Source organism: Apis mellifera, linkage group LG12 (genome assembly GCF_003254395.2).
Source record: "Apis mellifera strain DH4 linkage group LG12, Amel_HAv3.1, whole genome shotgun sequence".
Classification (NCBI taxonomy): domain Eukaryota; kingdom Metazoa; phylum Arthropoda; class Insecta; order Hymenoptera; family Apidae; genus Apis; species Apis mellifera.
Genome location: NC_037649.1, coordinates 6,203,315 through 6,222,143, shown reverse-complemented (window position 1 = coordinate 6,222,143; position 18,829 = coordinate 6,203,315). Strand labels below are relative to the sequence as shown.

General features: G+C 35.4%; 1 protein-coding gene across 6 annotated transcripts in view; it reads right to left on the bottom strand.

The window, feature by feature from the left end:
• Positions 1 to 175: 175 nt before the first annotated feature.
• Positions 176 to 18,829, bottom strand: part of LOC409108 — a 135,995-nt gene continuing 117,341 nt past the window's right edge. For 5 of the 6 annotated variants that reach the window (XM_026444406.1, XM_006562235.3, XM_006562236.3 and 2 more), the window contains 12 exons: positions 17,391 to 17,518; positions 9,337 to 9,732; positions 9,078 to 9,180; positions 8,577 to 8,768; positions 6,259 to 6,473; positions 4,772 to 4,872; positions 3,532 to 3,848; positions 2,895 to 3,266; positions 2,435 to 2,797; positions 2,131 to 2,344; positions 1,805 to 2,047; positions 176 to 1,707 (listed from right to left, as the gene is read on the bottom strand). In XM_026444406.1, the coding sequence (XP_026300191.1) occupies positions 1,568 to 1,707; positions 1,805 to 2,047; positions 2,131 to 2,344; positions 2,435 to 2,797; positions 2,895 to 3,266; positions 3,532 to 3,848; positions 4,772 to 4,872; positions 6,259 to 6,473; positions 8,577 to 8,768; positions 9,078 to 9,180; positions 9,337 to 9,732; positions 17,391 to 17,518 (2,784 nt within the window). In that variant the 3' untranslated portion in view covers positions 176 to 1,567. The remainder of the gene's footprint in view (positions 1,708 to 1,804; positions 2,048 to 2,130; positions 2,345 to 2,434; positions 2,798 to 2,894; positions 3,267 to 3,531; positions 3,849 to 4,771; positions 4,873 to 6,258; positions 6,474 to 8,576; positions 8,769 to 9,077; positions 9,181 to 9,336; positions 9,733 to 17,390; positions 17,519 to 18,829) is intronic. The other variant, XM_026444407.1, reaches the window with a different exon arrangement.

Below are 18,829 nucleotides of genomic sequence, written 5' to 3'. Positions count from 1 at the left end.
ACTGTCCGCTCTACATCTGACGTAGAAATATAATTCTCCGTCCATTTACTAAAAATTTAAAACTTCCATACGAACTACGATGAGTATTACAATTTACTGCTTTTTAAATGAAATGATGATAATTTTAGGCAGTAAAGGGACGAAACAATTTAAAATTTTTTTTTCTTTTTCTTTCTTTTTTTTTTTTTTTTTTTTTTTTTTTTTTTTAATGAATATGTAATACGTTTCGCTTCACCGAGAGAAAATTTCAAGGTATATTATTTGTATCAATTGTTCTTTTTTTTTTTTCAGTGTGCACTCTAAAATACATTATCTAAATTGTCATCAAACTAGAAATACAATTAAAAGATTTTTCACTTTGGAACTGCAAATATATGTATATATATATATTGATCTATATTGAAACTCGATTACGCTTTTACTATACTTTTCTCTCAGTGCTTCCCTCATACCTATTATTACTCGTGAATCTCTGGGAAACAAACATTTCTCAATCAGTCTTTATTACCATAAAAAAAAAATGGATGGCCATTACTAATCCATTGTACACAACATACAAGCGGTTGCATTTCAATAATGATAAAGTTTCATCACTGGTCTTTCATGTGTTTCCATGATAAGTGTGACTAGTACTTTCTCTTTAGTACCGCAAAAGCTCACTAACGGCTTTACACATATATATGTATTTATACACGTCTAATAATAAGTGCATTCAATTTTTCTAATTTATGTAAGTTTTTTCTTCGATTATATTTTCTAATTTGATCCGCTTCGATACTTGTTGCTTTGCTTTTAACCGCTCGATCTCTTCATATATTTCTCCAAACTTTCTAATATTCTTCATTTCACTTCGCATAAACGTTGCTTGTACGCATACCCTCCTTTACGCAAATTTATAATTATGCTTAATTAATATAATATTTCTGGCGATTACACTTTGAACAAACAACGTTTATCATTTTCTAGAAACAACTAAGTGATAATACCTTGTCCAAACTTCATGACAGATGCGTGATTATAAGACGAGAAAGTGTAGAAGAATCTTTTTCGAGGCAGTGAAATTAAATATCGCCAACGATATAAAGTTACACTTTTCTTCCCTTTTTTTTTTCTTCTTCTTCTTCTTTTATCGAACTGTATGTGTTTAAATTAAACAGAGAATGCTATATAATCGGACTGGTGAAAATTGTAGCGTTTTTTTTTACTATCCTGTCAACAGGACGATATATCGATATTATTGTTATCGACAGATTAAACGTCAAACTTAACAATTATATAAATAAAATACCTTCGTTCCATACATATGATAAGCGCTTGTTATCGTTTGCCTTCGTGTTTTCGATCGAAACGAAATATTCGGTCTCCGCTTGATTATTCGAATATTCTTGAACGTGGAGAAACATTGAAGAAAATCCGAATGAATCAAGGTGATAAGGAACTTTTTGTTTAAGAAAAGTTTCTCACACGAGCAATGCGTGAACAAAATTCATAGTTACGAAGCACGAACGATCGAGCGCTTCTCGTTAAACTTTCACAAGTCGATGTATGGCACGAAGGTAGGCCTGTCTCAGGACGGCTGAAGTCGTGTATTTTTCTTGCTGCTACCGAATGTGAACCAAGTGCCAACTTTACGCCCTAACGAGTTTGTCGTGGCCTGCCCGACCATTGTTGGCATTTCGTAAGCCGACTCTCTTTTGTACGTTTTGTCTGTAATTATTGAATTTAAACGATATCTAATTATCATCTAGGATTTTTTTAAATTAATTTCTTCCGAATAATCAACAATAACAATTATTTTACGTACTGCGAGGTTTAATTGGCGGTCTGTTCTGTTGTCTCGTTGCAGCGAGTCTGGCTAGTTGCCTCGCTGCAGCAGGGAACTCTAACCCATCGTTTCTGTCCTGTGCAACCAATCTTCGCTCCTCCGCCATTGCTGTCAACCATCGACGTTTCTCTTCCGCTGTGCGACAACAGAATAACAACCATTTATCTCGAACACAGCTGTACACTTTCAAACAGTGCCTCACTGTTACACCCAGTTGGTGATCTAAAGTAAATAAAAGATTAACAAATGATCGATATTTGGAACTGGATCGATGATAAAAATACACGGTGGTTTGAGAAACTTGCCTTTTCCGTCGGGAACATCGATCACCTCGCTCGTGTCGAGATAAATTCGCCCCTTGTACACATAGGTATTCCTCTTTAAAATGTCCTTTTTACAATATACTAACTGATGGTCGAACAGGAAGAGGGTGATATTATTTGTCCACATGCCAGTAGTGACTCTTACAGCTTCACCTTGATAAATTAATTGGGACGAAACTTCTATGAGATCTTCTCCCTGTGAATTAAAAAAAAAATATATATACATATTAAAAAATTGCAATATTAAAATATATTATTTTATAGAAGCGAAAATACAAATTCATACCTCCCATCCTTCAACCCTTAACTGCCACGCAGCCAGCTTTTCAAGGCTTTCCATTCGTCTCTTTCTCTCGTTAATCAGAACGGCGACATCTCGCATCGCTTCAAGGGCTTCCTGAATTTTATGGTAATCCGGATGATCAGATTTTGTATATTTCAACAACTCCGCCAATTGGAGCGGATACTTGCATATTCGTTGCACAGGCGTCAATAAATATCCATCCAAAGGAATCTCTATCAATCCTCTCATTAATCTACAGGCTTCAAAGAACTTACTGTAACGATTATGCTGATACAATTCTTGTAACGTGGCGGTAGCCATAGGATGACTATTGCAATACTCTGAATACATGCGAAATCCTGCTCTCTGAAACAGTTTGAGAATATAAAATAAAAAATTAAAACAATTGTTCTTCATCATAGGATAAAAAGATAGTAAGAAAGGGTTAATTAAATTTTCTTACATGATTTAAGAAACATTCACCGACACAACTCTTATACGGAGCGCTCCAATCTATCCTAGTTTCTAAATCTTTCAAAAATTCAGATTGAAAGTCTAACAATTCCTCGAGATTGATAAAAATCGTTTCTATCTGCTCTTCGGTAAACATATCCGTGCGTCGTCGACATTCGGCTATGTAACCCTCCGCAACATCCCTTAATATCTTGACGAAATCCCGCTCTGTTTGAACCAATTCACGAACTACGCTCGTTCTAACTTGCTCGTTTGATAACAACGAGACACTGGTACGTCTTCTCAGTTGCTGATTCGATGTACCTCCAGAGGCCATCGCCGCCAAACAATCCTCGACAGTGTCTTCTTGGCTTACGCGTAACTGAAGACATACAAAATACAACGATATTATTATATTAAACTTCAAAATAATACTTGTTTATTTTTTAACAAAGAATTCTCAATGTTAATCAATTCAAAGTAATATCAGTAATATCGATTCTTTTTTTATATCAAAGAATTCAAATTTGTCGTAAAAGATGAGATAAAATCATTAAATGTAACGGCGAATATCTTAATAAATTGTAAATTTTTCTTAAATAAATGGTGAATAATTTATTTTTATAAATCATCAAATAACATCATACCCTAACAAATGCAGCCGGGAACCAGCCATGCTCTCCTCTGCAACTACCCCACCACCAGTCTTTATCCAAATTATCCAAAACCTCTATCACATCTCCTGCACGGAAAGCTAATTCCTCTGGTTCCATCGCCACGTGGTCCCAAACAGCTTCAGCCAAGATTACAACCTCCTCGTCCATCGTCTGCTCGAAGGATTTCTTTCTATCCGTCAAGGAGGCGATGGAGGATTCCGAATCGGACATCATCTCGTCATCCGAAGTCCCACCTCTTCCATCCTGTTCATCCTCAGACAGGACGTTTCCACCGGGCAACCTTGCGCCTGATTTCAAACAAAACGACATTTTGTCTTTATTATTCGAATAAAGAACACTAATCGAACAGTAAATTTTTATCTGTCGCTGGATTTGTCGTATAAATTTTTTAACACGAGAGAACAATCGTATAATCGTTAAATCACCCTGTAGATATCCATCGTAGGCTTGCTGGTATTGGCAGCGAAAGATTAAAAAATTGTTTATCACGTTTTGTGGGTGTAATTAGTTTTCTCTAATAGTAGAGCTTTATGAAATAATGCGGTTTGTAAGTAAAAATGTAATATTTCCAATATTTTAAATAAAGGAATCAATTTGAAATTTCTGAAATATTTCATGAAGCTCCAAAAAGCATAGTTGCTTTCTACTTTGAACAAAAGCGTATTCACAGGAAGCAATCCTTACAGAACGAAGATATCAACACGTTTAATACAGGAGTGTTTCCGCATTCCGTACTTGTTCAAGAAACTCTTCTTACAGGTGCTTTCTGTTACAACGGTTGCTTTGAGATTTTTACAAAGGGTGCATGCTAATTTAGAGCACTGTCGGAAAAAATGGTGGTCTAAGAGAAACAGAGATTGGAGTACCACTGGAATAGAGAAAGTGTGCACTAATTCTTCGTCAACAGGTTCGCTACCAATGTACTTTCGTACCAAGCAAACAAGCATGTGCTTCAACAAGAAGAAAAATAGAATATCGTACTTTACAAATATCTCTAAATATTTGTAATAAAAATTTTACGCAATAATATGATTGATGAACCAATGTATAATTATAAGAATTTAAATAAATAAATAAATATTCAAAGTGTAAAAAAAGAAAAGTGATAACTCATTTGCTTGGAACGAAAGGAAAGAAAGTATATAATCTACGTTAGAATTTGAACAATATCAACAAATGAGATTTTAGATTAATAATTGTTTGAGTTTACCTGCAGTTTTGGTGCGCATCAAGGGTGATAGTTGATTAATACCCAGTGGTTGACTAAGTGAACGCCTCAAATTTGTCCGAGAACTCCTCCCTTTCGCGTTACTGGGACCAGAATAAAATTTTCATTAATAATTTTCACTTCTCGTTCCCATATTTTCGGATGAAGGACCAACAAGCTTTGTGTTTACGTAGAAGCATCGATACAACATTCAGCAACGAGTTACAATAGGTAAATATATATGTATATATATGTATATATATGTATATGTACATACGACAAGGTATACACGTGTGTACAGAGTGGTTCTGTTAATTTTTCCTGCCTTCAAAAATTATTTATTCGTTTTTATGTAACGCATTTTTTTTTATTGATAATTATGTATTTTTGTTCCCTCATTTGCTATAATCTTTTTCTGGTTTATCCTAAACTTTGTACATACGTAATTTATTAAATAATAATTCGTCTAAATGATTTAAACGATATAATTGAATGTTTAAAAATAATTATAATAAATTATAAATGTATAAAATATCTTGAGAAAAAAAAAATTAACAAAAAATCAATCAATTAAAATAGGAAAGAACCACTCCGTAACATAGTAAACGCGTGATAGATCAACTGTTTTACGAGGAAAAATTAAAAAAAGATGGTTTGTTATAATACCCGTCTACCTACCACTATTCTCCCTCGATTTACTGGAAAGGTTCGAGAATAAAGAATTTAAATTTCTTCAAGGACAATCTTTCAAGGAATTGTATTGATGATATTCTAATGTCGTGTTATGATTCATTTGGAATTAAACGAAATTAAAAAGAAAAAAAAAAAAAAGAGAGAAAAGAAAAAATCCAGATAAAAAGATCCAGAGAAAGATTCAGAAAAGGAATAAGAATACAACCAAAAAAGAAGAAGCAAATTATTCAAGATAATGTTCATTTTTTTTTTCAACGATCAAACAATTCAGATCTTCGCTAAAAGAAATTATAAATTAAGCACCTAGATCATCTTTTCATAGCTGTTTTTTTTTTTTCTTTATTAGCAATAAAGTGTAGTTAGTTCATGTATTTTTAAATTAACCAAGACAATACTTTTGAATATTTGCATTAAAAGCCAAAGCAATCGTCCACGTCTCCAAATAAGAATTAATTAATCTCCATGTCTCCCTTCTCTACGACATCCATCCCACTTTACGATTCTCGTTAAAATCAACATTGCATGCAAAGTCATCAAGACGCTTCCAATCGAAATATCCAATCCACGATAATAATAATGATAATGATAATGATAATAATAATAATAATAATAATAATACGAGTCTCGAGCGGATATATCTAAATACCGAATCGCGAAATTTCTCCCCCTCCCCCGCGACGATTGGACGAAGTTCTCTCGTCTAGAAGAGGCGATCTCCACCGCTCAAAGATGGCAAAATGAGGCGTTTTGCGATAAGGGTGCGAAACCACGGGGTTGATCACGGTCGTTAAACGCACCTTCTCAGCATAACGATGTCATGGGAGGAGTGCCTCGGGCTCAGCCTAGGAGGCCTCGTCTTGATCGGCGATGGCGTCGACAGCATCCTTCGGTAATTGTGCGCGTGGCTGTAACCAGACCTCGTATCCCACTGGAGTAACCTTTGACCTCCTAAATCGCTGTTCGTTCTACGTACATGCTGGTGCCTCGACGACGTACGACTCTGAAGATCCGCCTGGAAAGTATTACACTCGTTAAACATGAACGGTTACTACATAAGATTCCTTAATAGTGAAAGCGAAGATGAGGCTCTTCTTGCCATGTGACGTTAAGCCAATTGTCCAGAAAATTGCTTGATCATCGAGCGGGTTAAGTGCCGTTCCCATTCTCGTTTACGATTAGATTTACACGTCCAGTGGAGATTTGTTAATTTTGTACAAACACCAATATATTTTTGTATTCGAGTTAGAAGATTTTCGGTGTACGATATATATATATATATATATACACACATGGATATTGGTCATTTTACAAGTAATTTTGGTTCTGGTGCAGAGAATTTTTGTTATTACAAAATTTCTTAAATGGAAAAATGGATAATCGCATGGATAAATTGATGTTAGAATAATATTTTAATCGAAAAGATGAAATATTTTTTTTTTTGCAAAGTGGGTTGAAAAATAAGAAATAGATACAGATTAAATGTACGTATGTATGAAATGTAATTTTTCCATCGAAACTAGGTCTTCAAAACGAAATTACTTATGACGTGACCTAATAGATTAGTGCAGTTAGATACATGGTGTTAGAAAAGAGGCGCCATGTTGCTTTCACGCTTGTCGAAACACATTACCATATTACATTGTTCACGTTCCTATATCTTCGTATATATTGTATATATATATGATTCACGTGTTCCTTATCAATATAATTATAGTATATTATTCACATTTCTATATCTTCGTTTCTTATATATGATTCACACAAATTTTCAAATACTTTTTTTTATCAATTGCACGAAACTTAAGATTCAGCGTAAATGGCACGCAATAACGATTCACATTATCTCGAAAACACGACGTCGTTATACGCGAATCACGTAGGACAAAAACAAGAATGATGAAGAGCAAACAGTGACTCGACTTTCGTCCATGTTTCCATAAATCGTGTTCGGTCGGTCGCTCGGTCCGATATCAACTAACCAGGACTGTGCTTCCTCTCCTCGTATCCTGGTTAACGCGATATATCGTACTGCTACGGTATCAGTCGGTTGTCGGTGATCTGCACGAAGCGTGGCTAAACCATAAACGTGAGTAATGCCAGTTATTGTGTCGAAGGAAACAGTCATACGTGTGGACTGATAATGATTACAAATGTGCGACACTCTTAATATAGCAATGATTATACATCATCGGGTGAAAATGGGAAGGAAGAAGGGAGAGCGCCATGGTAAGACATAAAGGGGGAAAAATTGCGCATAAATAAAATGAAAAGCGACGTATGCAAACATCCAATGACAAATGTATCGCGTATTGTACGTCCATCGAAAGCAGAAAAGCGTTTCTCTTCGAGATCCTCGTTTCTTAATATCCCATACAATTATTAGCCTTTTGAAAATTAATGATCCTCAGTTAAATGGAATTGTAATTGGGAGAGTGTCTTGTAATATGAAAAATTGAATGTTCAGAAAGATATTACTGTCGATCGAGATGAATTTTATACTATTACTATTGCTTTTTAAATCTTTTTTAAGTTACGACTTCCTTTTGTAATATTCACATATCTAATAAATAAATGCTGAAAGTCATTAAATAAAAATAACAATTTTTTGTGAATCGCAATCTACAGACTGAGAACCACATCTTTATTACTTCGAGTTTCGCTTCGATCGGCCATCGATGCTTTTCAGAACCATAGCCAAAGGTTTTTAAATAGACATTCCAAAAGATCATCGATACACGAAAATGATTGAAAATACCTATTATTACTAAAAATACACACTATACTTTACTGAGAACAAGTCTCGACGACCCAAGGGATCCTCGTTCCTCTCGTTTAACCATCACCCAGTGCCAGATTATGAGATTTTCGATCAATACACATCTCTATTTTTATTGCACCTTGATCCTTAATAAAAAAAAAATCCCAAAATTCCTCTCGAATAACTTTTTCTCAGCAAAACTTAATTAAAAATACAAAACACTCTCTCGTATTCCCATTTATTCAACGATGTTTAAGCACAGATACGGCAACTTCTCGTGCGGTTGATGATTGGTTAATGATTAACGAAGATAGCATAGGGGACAAAGAATCGGGGGCAAAGAACGATAGTCTTTACCTTAAACTTGTCGATCAGTATCTGGTTGATGAGCTCGGACTGGGGTCGTGATTTGTCGGCGACTCGCCTGCGAAGGGCTGGCGGGCTGTCCGTCTCGTCTTGGACATCCGTGTCGTGGGACTCGGAGCTATCACCACCCCCCATCATTCCACCACCACCACCGCCCCCAGTCAATGCTCCACCAGATACCATCTATATCGTTCATAATTTACTTCGTTACTCGTCCAATCTAAATTACACTTTCTTTAATTTTTTCTTTTTTTTTTTTCTCTCGATACAGAAAGTATTCCATCGACTGGCGTGACGCTTTGTAGGAAATTAATTTTCTAAGGGAGAATTATAGTTGCATGAGATGATGTGAAGTATCGGTGTGAAGTATCTCTTGAACAAGAGAATGTTCAAGGAAATATATAGGTTATAGTTAATTAATGGCTAATTTTTATAATGTATAAAGTATGAGTGCATTATTTTGTCTATTGTTAAATTGTCCTCTCTCCTTACCTCAATCTGTATTCCACTATCCCCGCTGTTGCATTTCGCGTTTCTGGCAGCCTTGCTGCCTTTTTTCCTCTCTTTACTGCTTCTCCACACAAGAGGACCGAATCTGTAAAAAAAAAAAAAAAAAAAAAAAAAAGAAAAAAATGAGATTCGACGTTTATTTTCTTTCATTTAAATTGCAAGTATGATTTCTCTTAATTTAAGCGAAAGAATATTAATTTTCAAAGAGAAGATAAAACAGATAGGATGACATTAAACTAACCGGAATTTCTGGTCATTATTGGTGTCTTCTTTATGTTGAGGGGTCTGTTCAGTCACAGTAGGTGGTTCCCTTTCTTCCTCCTCGTCCAAAGGTCCGGATCCATCGTTATCTTCGGCCGGACATTCGCTCTCGTTGCTCTCCTTGCTGCCCTTTTTATGAAACCTCAAGGAGAAACTTTTTCTAAATTTCTGCAGAACGCTTTCTTGCTGGCTCTGCGTGCTCGAACGAGGAGGATTCTGAGTCCCAGAAGCGGTCACGAGATTGCCACTTAAGTTAGAGGGCTGCTCTTGAAGTCGCGAATGGGAGACCAAAGGAATTGTCGCCTCTGCCAGAGGATGCTCCGTTGTTACGTGACCTGTTGTGCCCTCGTCTTCTTCGTCTCCCGACCACTGTCGACTGTTCCAATAACACGATCGAACGTTATTTTGATATTCATTTTAGTTTTAAAATATTTTTGAAATCATTATTTCCGGATTATTTAATTTTAATTAACTTGTCACAACGCATGACATTTCAATTCCTCCATAAAATTTTATAACGTGCTAAAAATAATTTCTTTAAATTAAAAAAATGGATGTTAAATTAGAAAATATCCTACTTAAAAGTTTCAAAATCTATTGAATTTATAGAATTTGTAGTCTTTTGAATGTAATTTTGTTTTCTTCGAAAAAGTATATCCCGAAGAAGTTGCCTTCAACTTTTGTTCCATACATTTAAATATTTGTTTGACAAAATGTTCATTGTGTACATTAATACACAATTACTGTAATAATATTGTATTTAATCAAATCAATTTTATATTTGAAATTTAACAAGGATCGCTTTTGTTATCATCATATATCTTGACCTCGCAAAATCTTTTCTGAACTTCAGATTCGATCATCTCGTAAAACGAAAAGAAAAGCTCAGGCTGTTCAACCATAATTCTCGATCTTCGTACACACACGTACACACGCACACGTTAGTTAATGGGTACGATCGATTCGATTTATCCGTTTAATCAATGGGCCATTGTGATCGTAAATGGAAAATAATTTACGGATCGCAGGAAACTCTACACCGTTTCTTTCCTCTCGCGAGAGGTGCGTTATAAAATTGATAGATCACGAAACTGCTCACGGCAATTTATGCAGCTGAACACCGAGCACGCCAGCTGACCAGGTGGCTGCACGAGGCTGCATAACGGAAACGAGGCATCCTCCGAGTGTCGCCTCTTTGAGAGGAGCGGAAACTTGCGGTTTCCGAAAAAATTTCGAAATTATCCAACTGACGTGTAATATTACATTGTAAAATTTTTCTCGAAACTTGATTGATGCACGTATCACTTTCATGATTCTTGATAATTGATCGATAATTCTCTAATACGTTCTAGAAATCATCTATGATCGATATTTGTTTGAAGAACAATGTGTTGTTGCTTGTTGATTACGTTTGAGAAAAAAATAAACGCGATTTATATTCTTTTCTAGATAGAATACGATTCGAAATGCGAAATACAGAAAGATCATAATCTTTTTAATTCGGAATTCAGGTGGTTGCATAATGGAAACGAGATGTCTTCTCTTGAAAGTGTCGTCTCTTTGAGAAGTTTCTGGCTTTCGAAAAATTTCGAAATTATTCACGACGAGTCGTTTAATATTTAATTGAAGAATCTCTCTAAGCGTGATTATATTCATTTTCGAGGTGGAATGTAATTCGTAGTAGATTTCTTAAAAAAAAAAAAAAAAAACGTACGATCGGTGTTTGTTTAAAGAGCAACGGGGAACGTATCGTTCATTTCAAAGTATGGAAAAATTCCGCGAGAATAGAAAATAATTTCACGTAGAGAGATTACGATCTTTTTGATTTGAAATAATCAATATCGTTGATACGGTCTTAAGTGAAACTGTTGATTGGGTGAAACGATATTCGTAAGAGTGATTTATTCGAAGGTGTTATTATTGAAGAGTTATTGATTCAAATCGCGATATAATCGAGCCAGATTCTCGAGTTTGTTTTTAAAATATCTTTCTCTTAGCGTGGTAAGAGATAAATGGTTCCTGTTTGCAACGAGATCAATTGGTTTCAAAGGAAACATAAATTTTGCAAGTATTTTTTTCTTTTTTAGCAATAAATGAGATAACTAAATATGCTTTATATTGCGAACATTTTTTTTTCGAGATAATGAAATTTCTGACTCATTACTTGTCCTTCATGAGTTAATTACACGTAAAAATATTTTTTCGTTTTTTTACGCTGACAATGCAAAAATGATAAATTAACAGTTATAGTAGTTAGAATCATTTTTTTTTTTAAACAATATTTTTACGTTTTTACTCGATTTTCTCGGCCAAATTAATGAGAAAAATAGTGCAAAGTCACGACGTACCACATCATCGAGACGATTTTGATCGATTTTTTTTCCTCTTCCAGATTAATGTTTATCCGACGTGTTTCATTACTTCTTGCTCCAGTTACATTTTACGCTTCGTCCGCTTCTCGTTCTGTTACGTTTACTTCTACAAACTTTTCAACACGACGAAGGAGCGAACATTTTTCGCTTCACTCGAAAACATTTTAAACGTGAAATATCCTTGCGAAACGATTAATTATCCCGGTGAGGATTTCGTTTCTCGAAGGATCGAGAAAAACTTGTCTCCGATTTAGCACTACCTCGAAACAGAAATAAAAAAAAGAAAAAAAATAAAAAGAGAGAAGAGAAAGGTTCTTTCATTCACAGTTCATTCCATTTATACGATCCGACACTAGATAATAAAATACTCGAGATTATTCGACGCACGAAGAACCACTTGCAACCACTTTTAGACAGGAAATGCGTCGAGTGATGGTCTACAGGCGACTGAAATCTTCGACCGGTATACACCAAACCACCACCATATGCGTGTGCACGTCCGTCGTGCCGCGTTCGTAGGCCTATACAATCCCTGGTATTAAAATATTCACGGAAATCGTCCTTCCTGTATACTAGAATTTTTATTTTACGATATTAGCCCACCGCTTCCAACCAGGAACCGTCACTTGTTGATCAGCATAATCACGTGTGTACACGCACACATGTTCCTTCGTGATCCTCTTCTTCTTCTTTTTTTTTTTTCACGAAATTACGAAACAAACATTACAATTTCCATAAATAATAATAAACGTTCGAAAAAAGAATAGTTGGAAAAAATTCCATACACTCAACTACGTGAAAGAAAACTACGTTCACTATCCTCACAATTCATTTCTTCTTCGATCGTTTCTTAACCAATCGAGTGAGAAATCGTACGAGAGTTCAAATTTTTCTCCTTAAAAACATCAATTTGAACGCGACACTGGTTCGAGGAATCACGCGAAATGGAAAGGCCACTCCCGAAAACAAGAAAATCGGTCGAAACCACTCCAGAAGGAAGCGCATTGAACGACGAGCCGCAGCCGACTGAAGGCTCCGACAGCCACACAAATCCAGTCTCACGTGTGTCCCACGTGCACTGGTGTGTGTACACGTGCAGGATGTGCTTGTGTGCCCGTGTGCACCTCGTGAACTCTTCCGAGAACAGATTTCGAGGGTCGCTTCAGGTATAAACCGGCATGAGGGGTTGCTCGTTCTCCCACCTTTTGCACGCTGCCTTTTTTTTCTCCCTCTCGTCTTCTCCTTTCGCTTCGTGCCACCCTCGTTCCCTCTGTCCTCTTCTCTCGATTACGGAGGGCAGGTCGTGGGCGGATAAGAAAGAGAGAGAGAGAGAGAGAGAGAGAGAGAGAGAGAGAGAGAGAGAGAGAAAGAGAAGAGCGGCCTAAGAAGAGCCGTCGGTCTCCACAAAAGGTACCATTTATCCATTGTAGTGACAGTGGTCCATTCTCGTTCTCCTTTTAATCGGAGGAATTTTTCTCTACTCTCTTTCCCATCGTGGACGCGCACACCACCTCCTACAAATTTGACACGGTGCACAAATCGACTCTTTGAGGATTCTGTTAATCTCCGTTGTCGTTCTCCGTGTCCTCTATGCACTTCTTTCTTTTTTTTTTTTTTTTTTTTTGCCCTCTATCTTCTTTTTCAACCCTTTCAACGTTCATGACTCCACGAAATCGGTGGAACCGCAATCTTCCTGTGTTTCCGGAGTTTCAAAGAAATCGTGTCGATCCGCGATGTATCCGTTTTTCGCTCTTTGCGACTTTAAAAGAATTCCAAAAGACGACAGTTTTCTCTCTCTCTTTTTCTTTTCTTTTTTTTTTTTCGATTGCAAATATCGTTGAAATCGTGATATATAAGATAATTATTATGTACGAGTAATAAATTATATAACAAATTAAATAATATAATTGTTGAATTGAGAAGATGGTTATATAGATCGTAAAGTTTTTTGTTATTTTTTAAAATTCGTTCATCATTGAAATAATGAAAAAAGGAAAATGGAAGAATGAAAATATAGAAATAACGAAAGGATATATCTCGAATATTATTTTACTCTTTTCATTTATTAAAAAATACTTCCCATTTATCTCTCGTAATATTATTCCAATTGTGCAAGGTATGCATTAACATTTTCGAAAAAGGTTCCATGAATATTTGTAAAAATATCGTTAGAGGTTGAAAACGAGGAGTCACGTCCCCGGCATTATTACTTTTCACGATGTTCCTACCGGTTTCTCGGCAATCTCTTCTGTCATTTCTTCCATTTTGTTACTTTTATGCAGCTAGACACGTGGCACGAACACACGATAATTCTTCTTTTTATCGGTCTACGTTCAAATCTAGTACACGTGGGTGGCACGTACTCAACTTTTGTGCTTACGTAGGAGTTTCGATCTCTTCTGGCACTGTTTTCACCAGAAAACCGATCATTAATTCATCGATCATACTATAAGTTTCTCCTCGATCCTTTTGATCTTTCGAAAATAATTTAACTAATCCATCTAAATTGTAACACATTGCTTGTTCTTTTTTTTTCTCTAGAATAAATTTTTAAATTATAAAATTATCATCGTATAATTGATATGAAAATTTGCTTGTATCCTTATATATTTTTTTTTTTTTTACAATGAATTGCGAAAATCAAGAGAAACGTTAACACGGAAAAAAATGTGCTGTCTTTTTATATGATTAATAGAGAGAAGAAAGTTTTCCATGTTCGTGAAAGATGAGAGTAAGTTTCTTTTGTTAATGGACAGCAGAGCCATGGACTAAAGTCAAAGAATATTAAGACGTAATATTCTTCCTTAAACGATCTTAAAAGACACCACAGGTATTCTTCCTCGTGTTCCCGTTGAATATTACGAATTTAAAATGCAAATTTTAAATAATTCTTAAATAAAAGTATCTTTAGAAACGCATATAAATTTGAATTTTTTTAAATTAAAATTCCGCCCATTTAAATATTTAATTTGGAAATGAAATTTAAACTAAAAAATGTAAATTCTTCGCTTTCTGGTTTCAGATCAAATCTGAAAAAATCAAACTCGAAAATATTAACTTTTACAATTAAAGAACGAAATTTAGTCCAAAGTTAAAGAAAAAAAAAAAAAAAAAATTTTAATTAAATCTCGCCACGAAATAACGTTTCTTCTTCTCTTTCGGATTCATCCCGTTATCTTTTGGAATCTAGAATTTTAAATACAAAACGAGTGAATACAAACGCGAATGCGAGTGAAGTTCAGTTCGTGGTGTTAAACGGAGCGCAAGTGGAAGCGAAGTGACTTGGCCAAGTCATGAATGGAGAACTTACCGTTCTCCAAAACTTCAAATTAGAATAATACCCAACTGCGACTCATTGTTGGGAGGAGGGATTCCAAGTTGTGAAAACTTTCGAAGCGAAGAAAATTAACGTTCCACTAAATTGTTATCGCTTCGATAAAACTATGACCCGTTTCCACCATTCAAGACTTTCTAATTGAACTAATAACAGAAAGAATATTTTAGAAAACATTTTTCTTACAAATTTTAACACAGGCGGGAAGAAAATTAACAAGATGTTATTACTTTCTAAGTAAAACACTTGCATCTAAAATTTGCACTGGATTGCAATTTAAATATTATTATCAATTCTTCCAATTATCGAATTCAATTGTTGAATCATTATTATTTGGTATTATCGATTTAATCTCGAAGATCAGTAGTGGAGAATTATTTAAATAAATGATCGATATCAAATATTTGAATAGAAAGAATCTTTGAAAGAAAATTCAAAAAAAAAAAAAAAAAAAAAAAAGATTAATTGAATTTCCTTCCAATCAATCATTACCAGCAGACAAAATGAAAAAGTATCGCTATTACTTCGGTTGATTTGCCCGAGAGAGTCACTCGTGAAATATTAACGGGGCTTGTTTTGGGATGAAACAGACCGGAAGCAAATGTACGCTTCCGTGAAAACTAAAGAGGATGTCGCGAGACATTTTCTATTCAACTGGTAATTAGAGCAACGACTGGATGAATGTTCGTCCAGGTACAAAGTCGATGGAACCTAGCAGGGTCATTCGAAGTAACGTCTTTATTCTTGCCTCGGCAAACAACCCCGACTGCGAGACACACCGAGGGGATCAAGAGGTCACGATGGAAGGTTGGAAAGCAAGAGACGAGCCACTTCAAACGAATCTGGATCAATCCATCACCTTTGATCTATACCTCGCTCTTCGATCAACTGTTTTTTTTTCTTTCTTTCTTTTTTTTTTTTTAAACTATTTTTACCTCTCCACGATATCGATAACACAGCAAAGTGGAAATTGCTGCTCATTCAATTTTGATTTATACAGGTTAGATTACATTCTTTTTCTTTACGATAAAAAGTAATAAATAATTATACTAGTATTTATAATTCCTTTCTTTGATAAATCGTTAGAATTGTCAAGTAACCAGGAAGTTCTGTAATCACTTTTATGATATATTTAAAAAACTAGATGTACAAACAACTATGAATTTTATGTTTCTATATCTAGAATTATATATTTCTTCTGTAATATCTATTATCCAAATGTATGCATCGATGATTAATAATAAATATTGTGAAAATAATTTATATAATTATATTTTTAAACAGAAATTAATATTAATCTTCTAAGAGATCTTATTTTCCGACCACAAAAAGAACGACAAAACTATCTTGGTTACCTAATAATAATGACCGTCTTTTGAAAAGCGACACTCGATTCTTTTTACCTAGTTTTTATAAGGTCACTCTCGCATTGTTCTCTTAATTTTCAGTCAAGTATCTCTACTTGTTTGCCCCCTGAGATTTATAATAGTAATTTACACTGAGTTCGTTCATTATATCGCATTATGTTACGTACAAGATTATATTACGTTACGTTACGGAAATTGTTGCCTAGCTTCTCAAACGAGTCTTTATTAAAAATATATAAATTTGCCGTTTATTGTATTTATAACCGAGGGAGCCAAGTTTGTAAAGCTTCTCCAATATTTGCAGATAGACGTCCAATATTTTTCGTCCAAGGCAAACACAACTTCCTAAAATAGGGAAATCTCCCTATTTGAGCCTACCAGGCATGAAACGGACAGGTTTCATACCTTATCTGCCGCACACCAGCTGTACACGCGAGACAAGATGACAGAAAATGAAATGAAAGCAGCGCCCAGCAGAATTTTGAAATGTCCACCTAGTTCGAGTGAAATATTACAATTTACGTTTTCCTATTTTTCCCACTGATGGACGACTAAATTTTGAAAAAGCTATATTTTTAGAAGAATGATCACGAGAGATGATAAATCATTCCAAAGGGAAAGGAATAATCCTAGATACACAATTTCTAAAGATCATTTCTAAATTTATAACAAACATCTTGTTAATACTACGTCTTCTACGAAATATAACAGAAAACAATAATGGAAGATACAGCGAATATTCTAAAGAAGAAAAGAAGATATAATCCTAAACATATCTCGACCCGAAAAACTTGCCAACGATAAACTACATCGGAAGGATCACGTAGAGACTGTAAGAACGAGAATGAAGATTCGAGAGACTATCATTCGACACGATCCAAAGCTCGCCGATAAAATTCAGTCGGGGAACAGCTCCCCCAGGAATGGATTATAAAAACCGATTTCAAAAATAACCACTCACCTTTCCACATCACGATCCAAAAGCGCAGGCGTGCTCGACGCTTTGATACGCCTCTGCGCCTTGCTCAGCCCAGGAATCCGTCTCCTATCCTTTCCAGAATACGCGTTCGAACGTTGATCGTGGAGCGGCTGAAACATAATCGAAATTTCATTTTACACGTTGCCGACGCATAATTGCATCTCTCCTCTTTCTCTCTCTCTCTCTCTCTCTTGCCACCAAACACACGATAGATGCCAAATATAACCCTTGTGATAACCTAACGCGCGTTGGAAAGTTGGTCGGGCGTCGATCTATTCCCATGATTCGACACGCACGAGCGCTCCCGATCGCTCCTATCTGTATCGAAGGCTTATCGAGAGATCGAGACTCCGAGACTATATTAGACGCCTAACGTGTACTTTGGTTTAGTGAATTATTTCGTAAGCCCGATGTTACGCCGATACACTGGGTCACTATGCCTCCCATTCACGTTCCGGCCACGGGATTGTTAAGTTCTTCTTCTTCTTCAGAATGAATAATAGGATGCGATTCATAATGGATCGTATTGTGCGGACGAGATAATGACGTTAAATATACGGAGTATATACGGATTCGATGGGCGATCCCCGCTTTGGAATCGTGGTGTAGAAAGTGGTTTTCTTGTATTGGAGATTCGATCGTGATCGCGAATTGTGTACATCTCTTAATTGTAATAATTGTTATCGTTTTCTGAAAAATTTGAAATATTTTTTTTAAATTAATGACGTATCCATCATGTGATATAATTATGTATGATATAATAATAAAAAAGAAAAAGTGATGTAATCGATAAGATTGTAAGCGTTGAAATATAATAGAAAACTTGGAATTTTCTAAAATATCTCCATTTTTTAGTTTCGAAATAACTTTAAATTAGTGAAACTGTATATATATTGCAAATATTTATGATATAAATGCAAAGTATCGAAATATAGAGGAATCTCGTGAAATATTATTGGCGAAATTTAACGTTGTCAAATGAACATTTAGATCGACAGAGTGTGTCTCCATTAACGCACGAATGAAAATTTGCGTGTCGCAACGATTTCGAGGCGATTTCTCGATGGAAATTTGGAAATGAAAGGGGGATGGTGAAAATGGCACGGTGCCACAAAGCTTGATCATATCTACGATCGTCTCCTCGTCGGATATGATGTTTTGCTAATTAACGATCATTTGTATTCGAGACGAAATTTTATTCCTTGTTATCTGTATTTCGAATGAAATATTCGTACACGTCACGAACGTGTTATCTAATTATTGCCTCGCGAGATGGTGAAAAGAAAATCTAGTTTAGCGTATATCGATACCTCAAAATGTCCGAATACACGATAACGCGTGGGAAGAAAGTTTCTAAAAACGTTTAACGATACGGTGCATACTCTGCAGATTAAATCCAGATTATAAAATTAAAACGTAGA